Raw genomic sequence first — 14379 nt, 5'->3', positions numbered from 1 at the left:
GTTTGAGGTTGCTGTGAGCCAGGCTGACGCCACGGCACTCACTCTAGCCCGGGCAACAAAAGCGAGACTCTGTCTCAAAAAAAAAAAAAAAAAAAATCAGGTGAGCAATCATACTACCTGGTTTTAACATTATATCAAGGAAAGAGGCACTGGAGAGGGCGGAAAAGACCATCTCGCATTGCCTGCACCACCCCTCCCCTGTCATCCAGCAGCACGCCCAGTGGAGAGAGAATCTGTGCGCCCAGGGAAGGGAGAATGGAGCAATTGTGGGGCTTTGCATTGAAACTCAGGGCCACCCTGGCTCAGTGAGCACAGCACAGAGCAGAATTCTGCCAGTGCCCATGGTGGTAGCATTTAGACCAGCCCAGCCAGAGGGAAACCCTCTGCCCCAAAGCCCAAGTCCCCACTGGCCCCACCACCAGCAGAAAAAGAGCAGCCTGGGGCCTGGACTAAATTCATAAGGTAGAAGGGCCACAAGAGCTGCAGTCCTTGGGCAATTTCTGTGGCTGTGCTGGCTTGAAGCCAATAGCCTTGGGGTGCACATGGGCCCATACCCAGAAAGACAGGTTGCTATTGCCTGTACTCACAACATGTAAAAACTTTGAGATTTGGTGTTAGAGTTAAATTCAAGGGACATGACATTACCCTTGATTTTATATCCTTTTAGAAGGACATAGGGCTGAACTCCAAGAGTCAGGAACCAAGGAAGCGACACAGAATCATAAATATCTACAAACTCTAAATATGAAACTACTGCACGGAATACACAAAATACGTTTTTAGCTGAAACGTCATACAAGAAATACTGAAAGTAGACCCTAAAGACAAAACGCATTTTAAATTCACTAATTTTAAATTAATAAAATAAACTAATTTAATTAATAAATTGAATCAATCAATTATAAAAACAGGGCCAGCTTTAAATAAAGCCAGTTAGTCGACAAATTTATCGAGCACCTATTATGTGCCAACACTAGGGATATATTAGTGAAGCAAACAGGCAAGCCCTCATCCTCATGGAGCTTACAGTCTAAGGGCAACAGATCAATGTTAAATTAGTAATAAAAAGTAGATAATTAAATAATTGTGCTTTGAAGGAGAAGATTTGCATCAAAATGTCTGAAATCAGTCACAAAAGTATCTACTGCAAAAGATGACATGGGTGTGGATAAGAACAATACATTTTTATTGTCATTTGTACCTGGAAATCTGTTGACGACACAGGTGATGCAATTTTTGTAGAACATGTTTTCTTACTCAGTTGCCATCATATTTAAAGGGGTGCATTTGTCCACAGCAGGTCTTGGAAACTGCTATAGGGTGCCATCTGGGAACAGTTTCCTCCTGTGTGAAACTGGCCTGAGAATGGGATAAATCCATCACTTCAGGGCATTGTTCTTCGATTGGTTAGCTGATGAGAACAGGCCCATAGATAGTCGTGTCACTTAGTGACAGGGATACATTCTGTGAAATGCAGCATCATGTAAACACCATAGAGTGTACTTACACAAAGCTAAGTGGTATAACCTATTAAACACCTAGGCTATATGGTACAGCCTATTGCTCCTAGGCTACAAACCTGTACAGCATGTTACTGTTCTGAATGCTGTAGGCAATTGTAACACAGTGGTAAGTATTTATGTATCTAAACATAGAAAAAATACAGTAAAAATATAGTATTAAAACCTTATGGAACCACCTTTGTATTAATATTTTTGACCAAAACATTTTTAAGTGGCATATGGCTGTACAAGATGCAGTAGTGCTGGGTCTTGAATTTTTAATAAATGGCTTAAAGTAATAAAACTCCCACCTAACCCCATTTACCTCCTCTTTCACTGATCTCAGGAACCACTAAGTCAGAGGTGTACTTATTATCCTTAATTGCGCACACCTCGTGAGGGTGTGAGCATGAGGCTCCATCTCAACAGTCCTTGAGAACAAAGCACATTTCATCTTTCAAATCCCTACAGATGAGATAATGAAACTGACTCTGAACCCTGCAGGCTCTGAAGAAATGAGGCAGGGAAGCCCGAGCCTGGTGCGCTAAACAACGGACAGGGTGGCACTGGCTTTAGGAAGATGCCGTGGGCAGTGGTGGGCAAGGGTTTGGGGAAGCAAAGCAACTGGACAAATGCAGTGGTCCAGGTGGAAGGTGCTGGAGGGACCAGAATCACACATGGACACCAAGCTTCAGAAGGACACCGGCAGAGCTGATGCAGAGTGGATGGGCTCGCTCTGCATTGGCCCAGAGGACAGGGCAAGACTCAAGGCTGGAAGTCACAGGGAGGCAGATACAAGCTCAGTACAGGGAAGAACTTTCTAGAATCTCAATGGGATGGGTAACTTAATTAGAGAGTGAGCTTTCCTCACTGAAAATACTCAACTGGAGGCTGCAGGAGCACTGGTTGAGGTAGGACAAACAGGATCCCTGAACTCCTAAGTTCCTCTCTCGGGTGGATGGACCAACACCAGCCCATGGGCTGCTTGCATATGCAGCACCATCACTGAGCATAACTTCAGGCTCGTGAGCAATCCTCAGTGCATCACTCAAAAGCAGACAGGGATGGTGGCCAGGGATGGGAAGTAAGAAGAAAGGGTTGCTGGATGGTGCCTTTGCTCAGAACATAAATATCCTGGCTGAAAAATCCCCCCAAGGAATGTCACCCTCTGGGCCCCTGAGCACAAACCCACCCCCAGCATGTACGTGCGAGGACAGGGGCACCTTCTCATACCTTCAAGATCAGTGGGCATAGACTCTCTTCCTCAGCACAAAAGGTTGGAAAGAACCTAAAGATTCTTTCTAAAGACAAGCTAACCATGTGGGAAAATGGCAAATACGGACCTAGAGTAGGTTAAATATTCCCAGTGAGCTGCATTAAAAATTTCATCTGATTACAAATGATCATATTTCAAATACATACAGGAGCCGGCTGGGTGTGGGTGCAGCATTCGGTCCTGAGGCCTCAGAACTGCTGTCTGAGCGCGGCTGGTGCAAATGCGCAGAGTGAGATGTCAAAGGCAGGAGGAAGCAAGTGAGAGCATTCCCTGTCTTTAAAGCAAAAGAGCTCTCATTCAAAAGACCAAGTTCTACTGAACCAAGTTGCAGACCTTAATAATAGTAGAGATAAATGTAAAAGAGAAACTTTAATGTATGCTAGGAAAAAATTTTAAGAGAGAACATCTTGATGTTTCTCGGAAGCAGGTATGTTATGGCATCCCCCGTTCTCTTTCAACACAGGGAGCACCTGAGATCCTACAGACAGGAAACACGGAGAAGATGAATCCAAAGACGTATGCATCAGGTACACGCCAAAGTTGACCTGTGAACAAAACGACAGCAGCAACAACAAAAAGAGCTAGATTATTTTGGCAGTTAGAATAATTTTGTAAATAGTAACGTCTAACTAAAAGGAAGTCAGACCTTTAAAGACATGTTCTGGGATGATATCTGTTATGTAGAATACAGTGGAACAAGAGAAGAATCCTAATTTCAGACCCCAAAGATTCTCATTCTAAGGTGTCCTTTCCCTGCAGTCACCCCACACCTCTTTCGTGCTTCCTACTCTCAGCCTCTGACCACTGCCAGGCCCATTTCCTCTCTGTTCCCTGATGTAAAAGCCATTTGGGAAAATAACACCAAAATTCTGCATGTTCGTTGAGAACGAGTGATGTAAGTTCATTTCTTCAAATGCTCCTGAATAAAGATGGAAGGTCCAAAATGAAGAATTATGTAAGTCTGCTCAGGGTGAGCCATCAATGCGGCGAGCCATTAAGAACACTTTGGAGGACTTGATGTGCTCCCAGATCTGTTAGTTCCCGTGATAACATCTGTCGGTCCTCTCATGTTCCAGGCCCTAGGCTGGGGGATGGGGCCAAGTTAATTTCTCCATAGTTGTGTACATGTGGGTGAAGAGTGCATGAGAACTCCCTGCACTCTTTTTGTAACTTTTCTGTGAACCTAAAATTATTCCAAAATTTAAAAATAAAAAATTTGTGCACATGAGAAGTGCAGCAATGCTGAGAAACACCACTCCCGTGCACCATAGTATTTGTGCCCATCCATCCCTTCTCCTGGCAACCCGCATGGGACAGGCTCAAGGTCTCCTAGTCAACACCACCTGCATCAACAGACATGGTATAACAACTCAAATGCAACGCCCTGCAGACCGTATCTATCCCCTATCTGTAAGAAGACCTGTGTAACTCAAGCACTGTGCAACAAAACCCCAGTTTTAAAGAAACACAGGAAGCAGTGCAGAACATTTTACCAGAAATTAACCTGCCAGCTTATTATTGGAAATAGGTTAAATGTTTGTATTATTTCTGTTAATTTTCAAAAATTGTTCTATGAGCCTGACTGCTTACTTGGCTTCCTGGAATTCTTTGCCAACAAAAACTCCTAATAGAAAGTGTGAGCCTGAAAGTAAATCTTTCTAAGGAATTAACATATTAGAAGTTCAGTTTTTATAATTTGGAACCCATAACAATATTTGGTTATTTTAACCCTCATGAAGATGAACTTGCAGGCTGAGTTGAATTTACTGACTTCTATGCAGTCATTCTATTCACAGTGGGGCATTTTACTCTTCATGAGATCTCTGTGGTGAAGAAAATAATAATCAAGACAATAGAATTACTTATGTATTTCTGATACTCCATAGCTCTTCAACAAGATTTGAGAGCATAAAAAATGTATGTAATTTTTAAAAAGTGAGGAATTGGATGGAAAGGAAAAATAAGATGGAACCACAAACAAGGTCAGAACCTTAGTATTGGCCCATCAGCTTCAGATGGTGCAGTAAATCCTCCACTTTCAGAAATTACTCAGCACCATCGTGAGTATAGTTCTAACGCTGGTAACGCACCAGGATCTTAAAACAGGGTATCGTATTTTACAATCCTGCTTACCTTTCTCTTGCGACTCTCAGAAAGTGTTTGGAAAACATCTTGATTTCGTTGCCCAGTTTGCTGATCAATGCAAATCATCTGACATCTGTGGCAAGGCCCCGAAACCTGGCAGGTGAGAAAGGAAAAGACGGTGTTGCCACAAAAGTGCCCAGACCCTTGCACTTTGCTGGGAAGAGCCACAAAAGTGGCCCCTCTTCACGGTGCCTGCTGGGGAATCGCCACATTTATTCGTCAACTGAAAGGCTACTGCTTTGTGGGAAAAGAAAAGAGTGGCTGAGAATCTTGATGGCTTTCAGGGAATGCTGGGAAATGGATTTGGGGAAGAAAAGCACGCAGTGACAGGGAGGACAAATTGGGAAAAGAGAAACAGCCACAGACCCACCCAGCGCTGAGCCCCTGGGAGAAAGTCAAGAGAAAGAACCTTCGTGTGTCCTTGGATCCAGCAAATTCACGTCCACGAATGTAACGTAAGAAACGAACCAGAAGTCCAAACACAGAGTCATGTATAAGGATTTGTGCTCACATTATCAATCATAGGGAAAACCTGGTAACATCTCAAACATCATATAGTAGAGAGAAATGGTTAAGCAAAACATTCTACACTTATACAATGTACATCATGCAGGTATTCAAATTAATGTATGAAGGCCTTTAAATAAAATGGGGAAATATTTATTTTTGTATTTGAAATAAGCAGAAAAAAGTATATATGTATTTTTACATGTACATATGTGTATATATATCCATGTACACACACCTACATACCACACACACATAATATGTAAAACAGTATAGAGCTTCTTAACACAGCTCGTACTGCATGGTAGAACTTCTATACTGGGTGGTCTTCCAAGAGCATTTACTGCTTTTATATTGAGAAAATCCCCCCTAAATGTAAACATAAAGAAAGAAAATATGCAGCTCAGCAGTGACCGATGCTTCTTTTACAGCACACACAAAAAGTGCAAAGGTACTTGATATTTTTATAACCCTTTTCTTCTAGGCTCACTCATGGGCAAATGCAAATTGTGCACTGAAATTGGAAACACTCACCTAATCTGGATGTGTCTTGGCCTGTTCCTCTTACTCACGTGAAAGTTGCAGATACCAGGATGAAATCACTCTTGTCAGACCCAAACGAACTGGAGCCCAGAAAGCACGAAGGAGGAGGGCTCACACTGGCCTGCCTGAGATAAGAACGGTCTCAAGGACTTTCTAAAATAACCCAGCAAGAAATTCCTCCTTGTCTTCCACGCACCTCCTGCTTGTCACGTCCTACATTTTGCACATGTGCACATATTTTTACAACCAGGCTTATCACTGGACGTTCTTTAGAGCTGCAGCAATTCAGATAAGATGCTCTTGAAAGGACACTTGCCCGGTAACGGCACCTCCACCCAGGAACTGACGCCACTCTGGCTTTGAGCCTCTGGAACCAATGAACTCTGTTACTAAGTAGCTTATGTGAATATTTTCTTTTTGCCAATAAAAGCTTCCCCTTACCCTCCCCTCTTTGGGTGCATCTGTGGCTTGCCATAGCTGGGCATCCTGTTTATAATCCTCTTTGCTTACTCCCAAATAAACTCATCATACTAAGAGATAATTTTCTCTGATTTTTTTTTTTTTAAGGTTGACACTCATATGCTGGCATTGGACATTAAAGCAGTGGAAACATAAGCCCCCATGGTACCAAAGTCGAGATTCCCAGGCCACATAAGCAGCCGGCATGGGTTGGAAAGGAGCTCTGCCCAGGACTCGGCAGACCCGGTGACCTTCCCAGGCCTCATTTTGTCATCCAGCTTCTTAGCTGGATTTGATGAGAATTTCAGACACTATTTTGAGGATGCTAGGCCCAGGCTTGACACTCAGTCATGCTCAAAAGTGGACACTATCACCGCGATGCACACGGATCCCTGTGACGGGCCTAGGGACGCCAAGGCCCAGCAGCACGCACCAGCCCCAGGCCCAGGCTCCAGGTGCCACGCCATAAGAAATACCTTCTGTAAAAACCTGCCACTGGGGTGAAAAGGCCTTCCTAAAACTGTTTCTCAAACTGGCAGAAGGAGGGACATTTTCCAGAAACTCTTTCCAAATACCAATACAAAGAAAACAATTTTCTTAAAATGTTGTCATTCTTAAGTTTTTTTTCTGGTAGTCTGATCAATTGATATTCTAAAAATGTGCTTACTAGCATATATGTCCATTAAAAAATAAGTCAAACAATACAGAAGCTTGAAGAATTAAGAGAGAAAGCACTAGGCAGTGATCTTCTCCCCATTCGCAGGGACAAGTGCTGCTAATGTGGCCAAAGACCATCTCAGACCATGACGTACGCGTGCACCTGTGTAAACACACTCACTGACATCTGAGAGCCCTCTTAGGTTTCCTTTATTTTATTATTATTATTTTTTTAGGCTGGAGTGCAGTGGCGTGATCATAGCTCACTGTAACCTTGAACTCCTGGGCTCAAGTGATCCTCCGGCCTTGGCCTCCCCAAAGTTCTGGGATTGCAGAGGTCAGCCACAGCACCCGGCCAGGGTTCCTTCTGTTTCAATTACTCCACAATACATAACGGACATCCTTCCACGTCACACGGGGAGCCACTTCATGCTCGCGTTTTACAGTCTTTACGGTGGATGACCTGGCTCTCTCGTGGGTTGATACACTTAGCTCTTCTCCTTTGAAGCCATGTGAATAGTTTCTAATGCTCTGCTGTCAGCAATAATTTTGCAATAAATGCCTCATTCACATAACTCTCTTTTCTAGTTGAAATTTTTTTTTAGGATCAATCCCCCAAAATGAGATTATAAGGCCAACAGGTATAAAAGTATTTATGACTTGATAATACCCAGTAAAAAATTACTTTCCAGAAAGAGATGCGCTACTTTCATTGTAACCGTCAGCGCTGTTATTATCAATGAATGTCTTTTAAGCATTTGCTTTTTTGAAAGTCATGATATTAACCACATCTTATACTTTTTAATGCCTGTACTGGACTACATTGTATAGATATAGCATAATTTATTTAACCAACCTCTCTATGGTAGATATTTAGGATGTTTCCCAATTTATCATTATTATAAAAATGGTGCAATAAGTCATCTTGTAATATATCTTTGCATACTTGTATTTTTTATGGGATATGTTTCTATAAGTGAAATTATTGGGTTAAAGAGCACGCATATTTTAACTTTTATTAGTTGCAGTTTATTAAGAACAGTGACCTAAATAATGGTTCTAGTTCTCTTCCCCTCCTTCTTTCTTCTTTCTTTTCTTTCTTTTTCCTCCTTCCCTCTCTCCACCTATGAAATAGTGTATCACATAATCAGTGTCTACTTTGTGCCAGGCAGGATACGTAAGAGCAGGTGTTTTTAAAACATGGCAGAGACATAGGGATAGAAAATAAGGAAGAGAAGAGTAAGTAAGGATGGAGGGATGAGGGAAACAGCAGGAGGGCTGTACCAGAGCCGGGTTTGTGGCAGAGAAAAGAGATTGTTTTTCAAGAGGAAGCAGCCAGAATAAAAGGAAGTCTGGGGAGTTACATGGATAAAAAAAGATCATTGGGACATTATGTTGTGCCATGCAATTCATCCCCTCCACCTCAGCTCTCCGCAATTCTTTGTTAAAGATTCAAATTATTGCTTACTGCTTTTTTTTTTTTAGAGTGGTGTTCCTGTTTAGTGCAGAGCCTGGACACAAGGTAGCGCTATTATAGTCAGGTTACACCAGGTCCGCAACCTATGGTGAGTTGTATAATTATTTTATATTACAATGTAATAATCACAGAAATAAAATGCACAATAAATGTAACGTGCTTGAATCATCCCGAAACCATCCCCCTGCGTCTCCCCCGCTCCATCCGTGGAAAAGTTGTCTTCCGTAAAAACAGTCCCTGGTGCCAAAAAGATTGGGGACCACTGGTTTATACCACTGGCTAATTATGCTACTACAGGTTGAATATCCCTTATCCAAAATACTTGGAACCAGAGTGTTTTGGATTTTGTATTTTTTCTAATTTTGGCATATTTGCATTATATGTGTATATGTGTGTGTTTATATATATAAAAACTGATATACTTATCAGTTGAGCATCCCTAATCTGAAAATCTGAAATCCGAAATGCTCTGATGAGCACTTCCACTGAGTGTCAAGTTGGTGCTCAATAAGTTTTAGATTTTGGAATATTTCAGATTTCAGATTTGTGGATTAGGGATACCCAATCCCCATTTAAAAATCATTTCAGCCCCCACTGAAGGACTGAGCACATTCTCTGCAGATGACCCACCCTTCTGTCCCTAGCTACTCCTTATCTTCCTGTCCATTTATTCCCTCAACTGTTACTTACTGAGCACTGACTTTGGGCCAGAGCTGTTCTAGGCCCTAGGGGTATAGCAGGGAACAAAACAGACTTGGTTTCCACCTCTGTATGTGCTGAAGGAATAAGGAGACGCCCTGCAGACCATGACCATCCTTACCCAGGTCAGGGACATCCTTTCCAAGGAGGTAACATCTGAGCTGAGACCCTGGAGCCACAAGCCAGGCAGAAGGGCCAGCAAGGGCAGAGGTGCTACGGTGGGAAGGTTGGCTTGTTTGGGTCTGATCTCATCGCGCTGTGTGAAGAGTACAGATTTTAGCCTAAGACTTTCTCACATCTTTGAAGCCCACAGCAAATGTTTTGGGAGCCCAAAGCCTGGGGAGAGAGGACATCCTGGTGGCTTTGCCTCTGACAGCAATCTGCTCACCAGCCGTCAGCAAAGGCAGAAGGCAGAACTGTAGAGGAGGGGGAGTGGCAGAGCACCACCAGGCTTCTGGGTCTCCCTGCATGACCTCCAGACTGCCAGAAAGTCCAACAAGTTTCAGGAGGATGACATTCTCATGGACACATGCTTTCCAAGAAAACAGAATTTTAAGCTTAGGCACAATGACAGCACAGAGGCAGTGCCAAGCCCTCTGATAGTATGTATGGGCCACACTCACTACTCCTCATATGAAACTGACGGCTGCCACCCTCTTGGGGAGTAAAGGATGGATCATTCCACGGGGTGTCCTGGAATGCTGAGGTCACATCTGCCAAGATTTTGTGGGTAAGAGATAAAGACCCAGGGAAGGGGAGAATTCCACCTGCCACTATCCAGGTCTGGGACTGAGGTCAATCTTCATTGACAACCCTTGAAGAAGAATAATAGAACTTCCTGAAACTTACCTGGAAATGCAAGTTACCAATTGAAATCTCATCCCATTTCTCTTCTTCAAAAGCCTTTGTTCCATTGGTAATAATATTGGCACGAAAACGCAAGATGAGATCTTTCATGGGGAATGATTCCCCTTTTCCATTCTGGTCACTGTTTAAGACATACCAAAAAGAGTAAATGGAGGGAGGGTGGCGGATAATTGTATTGCTGTGACAATTCAACGTGCCTGCATGAGATGCCTGACCTCATCAGCTCTACTCTCGCCTGGGGCCCGAATGGGCAGAACAAGCTTTCACCCTGAGTGCAAGGCCAAGAGACACCCACCTGGCACACAGACCTCACGGCCTCCCCTGGGATATGGTCCCACCTCCAGGGAGAGGCCCACAAGAGCCAGGCCAAGAGACCTTGGAAACCTGATGAACAGTGCTGTAGTAAAGGAACTTCTGAGAACATACCAGTTCTATAGGTGGGGCAGGACAAGACATTCATTCAAAGAGCTGTCGACAGGCTTAATTACCAAGGACCTAAAAAACACCAAAAGCTCACATTCTTTTTGGATATTAAAACCCAAAAATATAGAGAGAATAATATTCTACCTTCCATCCTATTTGCTGTTTTAACTAGCATATAGTATTTTTGTGATTCTTGTTTTAAATTTCTGTCTACTGCCATGAGGTCCTGCAAAATGACCCTCTGCACCTCTGTGCACCCCCCACCCTGAGCGATGCATGGAAAACACGTCTTAAAAATTCTCCAGAAAAAGAGCATATGCTACGTGATCCCATTATATGAAGTTCAAGAAGAGGTGAAACTATCTACCGTGAAAGAAGTCAGAACAGTGGTGACTTTTGGTGAGGCTGACTAAGAGGGAGTACATGGGTGGTTTCTGGGGTTCATTCTATGCTTCATCTGAGTAGTGGTTACATGGGCATATACCTCTGTAAAAATTCATTGAGCTGTGTACTTACGATTTTTGCACTTTGTTGTGCTTCAGTAAAAATTTATTTTGAATTAAGTTCGTTGGGGGGGAAATGCTTGAGCATGGTTAGAATTTGCCCTGGAGACAGAACTTAAAGGCTCTGGGATCAGGGAAGAAGGGGTCCCAAGGCTATATTCCAATCCCTTTTGAATGGCAAATGGGGTGTGAAAAGCCAAGACTAGAATAACCAAGTCTAGCCTTGCCACTAACTACGTGCAGCTCCCATAACCTACGAGGACCACAGTTTCTTCATCTGCAATGAAAGGTTGGTACTGTGCAGTCCTCCAACCCTTTGATTCTGGATTTGCTACCCAGGTTAAAAACCCTCCCTTTGTGCTTTGTAAAAGGAAAAGTTTTATGTTCAAAACTATTGTGGCCAGCATATGCACGATAGAGTCCCTCAAATTTGCAAATAGAGCACAGAGAACCAGCAAGCAGTGGCCCCTGGGCCCCTCACCCTGTTTTAGGCACAGGGCTGTTCCTCTGTCCTTGGACCACCTGCTTGAAACCAACTGGTAGGGAACGTGGCTCCTCCTGGTAGGAACAGGGGTTGCTGCAAAGCCTGTCCCTGCCTTCTATCTTCCCACACCAAAGACCCCAGGAAACTGCAGACCCACTCTCCCCAGGGCTTGGGTGCCTGAGGAGGAGGGTCCCTCAGTACTGGGAGAACTGAGTGAACACCCTGTAGACTAGGAACGAGAAGAAGCCCATCCCAGTCATGGCTGTGAGATCACAGCTGAGTGATTTTCCCTAATTGCCTGCCAATTTTGGGACTTCAGTTTGCTCTAAAGAACAATGAAGGGGTTGGCCCAGCCAATAGCCTTTCTGGAGGTGACCTCCTGACACTGCCAGGGCCCTTGGGGGAGCATCCGGGAGTGGCAGTGAGCAGGCTGGAGTGCTAGTTCCATCCAATGGTACATCTTAAAAATAAAGCGAGCCTGCAATGACGACTTAAAAAGCTTTTTTAACCACACATTTTTCAGCCCTTGCAGTGACTATGTGAAGTAGGGCAGGGCTCCCAGGGGACAGGAGCCAGTGGGAGGGTAGACAATGAAATTGGGTCAAGTTAGTGGCAATTCGATTAAAGCAAATGTTAAGAAATGAAATGATTAAAAAACAAGAGCTAGGGGTTCTCCATTAAGGATCTTGAGGATGTCAAGAAGGACCATTGGAAGATAAAAGAGAACCCTGTAGAAGAGCAATGGAAACTGGCTGGAAGGGCTTCCCGACTTCTCAGGGCCTCAGTTTCCCTCTGTAAGTGGAGTAGGGCTGGACTCCACGACTCCCCAGCAGGAGCAGGCCCTGTTCCCAGGAGCAAGTGGCTATGCTTGTCTGCTATTCCCAAGGTAAGCGATCGTACCTGGCGTTCAACTGCTGGTGAAGTTCCGAAACGCTTGCTGTGTTTACCAGCAGATACTGTGCCTCATTCACCAGCGAAAGGGTGGCTGTCATCCCAGGACATTGATCTGAAAATGACGGAGCATTTAAAAGAAGAGTTGCTTTCTTGGAATGCAAATGAATCATGTTTCCACGATGTGCATTTTTAAAAAGGTAGAGACTATTTCTACAAGGAGGAAAAAAAAATGATGCCCTGGCAATAATAAAAATGTTCTAAGCATGGCTCAAACCTCTCAAAAATGAGGGAAAAAAAACCCTGAGTTCCTAGAACACTCTGTTTAAAATAACCTGGAGAAATATAACAACAATAAAATGAGGAGGTGAAATTGTTACGGCAAAGACGACTGGGAGGCAAGACTCAGCACAGGATGGGCGGAGGGGTGCAGCCAGGTGCACCCTTCCCGGGCACAGGCCAAGGCAGGGGCCCTTGGTGAGGGTGATAGGCCCAGGAAGATCTTCTGAATCTAAACAGGGAAAGGATGTTTGCCCTTGGGCAGGTGTGAGATATTGACTTTAGAAGTAAATAGTGGGCATTTAAAAACTCCTGAAAGGGGAGAAAAAAACTGTTGAAAGAAAACCTCAAGTGTGTTCAGAATGGCTCGCAGCCTGTCGCCTGTCACCACCTCTCCTTGCTGGGCTCATCATCACTATCATTACCCAAGATGTTGATGAAAAGGTTTCCCCGGGCCAGGCCCTAATGAGCTGTCTCCAAACTAAGTCTGCACACAAGAATGGAGACTTAAGAGAACTGCCGTCCAGATCCTGCGCTTGCATATATCCTCTTTGCTAAAACCGCTCTTCTGGAGAAGGGAGGTGCAATCACAGCCCCCTCCACAAAGACCCTTCTCCCACTTCACAGAGGAAAGGCCACAGGTCTCCTAAGGCACACTGCCCCTGGGGGCTAAAGATCTCCAGGGTGGAAAACAAAAGCCCCATTCAAAACCCTGGAGTCTGTGCTGAGAAAATGAAGTCTCTAAAGCTTGGGTGAATGATCCTCCTGTAGGTCAGATGGATTCCAATTCTTTGCTATCCACAAAACTGCAGAACCTAATTAAGTTGTCAAGTGACAGATGATTAAAGGCATTTCAATCTCAGATCCCAGAGCTTCCTCACGTAACTCAGAAGAAAGGTTTCAGTGAGGGTGCATTATCCAAACTCCTTCCTTCCCCTAGCTCTTTATTTAAAGTTTCTCATAAGAGACCTAATGCTGGTTACTAGTTATTTTGGCTGTAAGTGACAGTCATTCATGGATGTGGGAACCAATGGCAGGGAGCCAGCCATCTCATTAAGAGATTCATTTTCAACAATTTTTTCTTGTCATGCTTAATATTATTTTTCAAAATTTACAATATGCTTATGTTGCTTTGATCAACTGTGTACTATTAAAAATTATAATAAGAACTCAATCTGAGAGAAATTTCCTAACATTTAGACTTCTTGCAATCATAGTAAACTTTAAAAAATTCTTATAATTTCACAGAAGTATGATAGGGTGATCACTGAAAGATTTCCAAGCACGAAATATATAACACAAAGATAAAATTCTATTGAGGAAGTGGAAAGGAAATACAAGTTGAAGAAGGAAAAGGAAAGAAATAAAATTTCTGACCATTAAAAAACAGTTTGTTCATATATGTTTAATGAATAATCATGAGATTCCACTTGCTATGTTGAAAAGGAAAATGTATGAATTTTAATTTAAAATAACAATATTTGTAATGTGCAGTAAATCACATCCTTTGCAACTGTTTAAGCTATTTTAAAAACTGAAATGACAACGTAAAAATGTAGGAGGGGGAATGTAGCTTTAAAAAATTCTTCTAAGGTGTGCCATGGTAAAAACGTAGACCCTCATAAGTGGCATCTTTGAAGTGTAGTCACAGCTGACACTCCTGCTCC

The 14379-nt window shown here is 43.3% G+C and overlaps 1 protein-coding gene across 3 annotated transcripts in view; it reads right to left on the bottom strand.

The window, feature by feature from the left end:
• Positions 1–3132: 3132 nt before the first annotated feature.
• Positions 3133–14379, bottom strand: part of MOCOS (molybdenum cofactor sulfurase) — a 49905-nt gene continuing 38658 nt past the window's right edge. For 2 of the 3 annotated variants that reach the window (XM_012656618.1, XM_012656620.1), the window contains exons 12-15: positions 12443–12548; positions 10115–10253; positions 4912–5016; positions 3133–3323 (exon numbers count right to left, since the gene is read on the bottom strand). In XM_012656618.1, the coding sequence (XP_012512072.1) occupies positions 3171–3323; positions 4912–5016; positions 10115–10253; positions 12443–12548 (503 nt within the window). In that variant the 3' untranslated portion in view covers positions 3133–3170. Of the gene's footprint in view, positions 3324–4911; positions 5017–5679; positions 6099–10114; positions 10254–12442; positions 12549–14379 lie in introns of those variants that run through there. The other variant, XM_012656619.1, reaches the window with a different exon arrangement.

This window comes from Propithecus coquereli, unplaced genomic scaffold (genome assembly GCF_000956105.1).
Source record: "Propithecus coquereli isolate 6110/MARCELLA unplaced genomic scaffold, Pcoq_1.0 Scaffold51, whole genome shotgun sequence".
In the NCBI taxonomy this organism is placed as follows: domain Eukaryota; kingdom Metazoa; phylum Chordata; class Mammalia; order Primates; family Indriidae; genus Propithecus; species Propithecus coquereli.
Note: the sequence above shows the minus strand (reverse complement) of the source record. Positions and strands in the feature narration are given on the sequence as shown.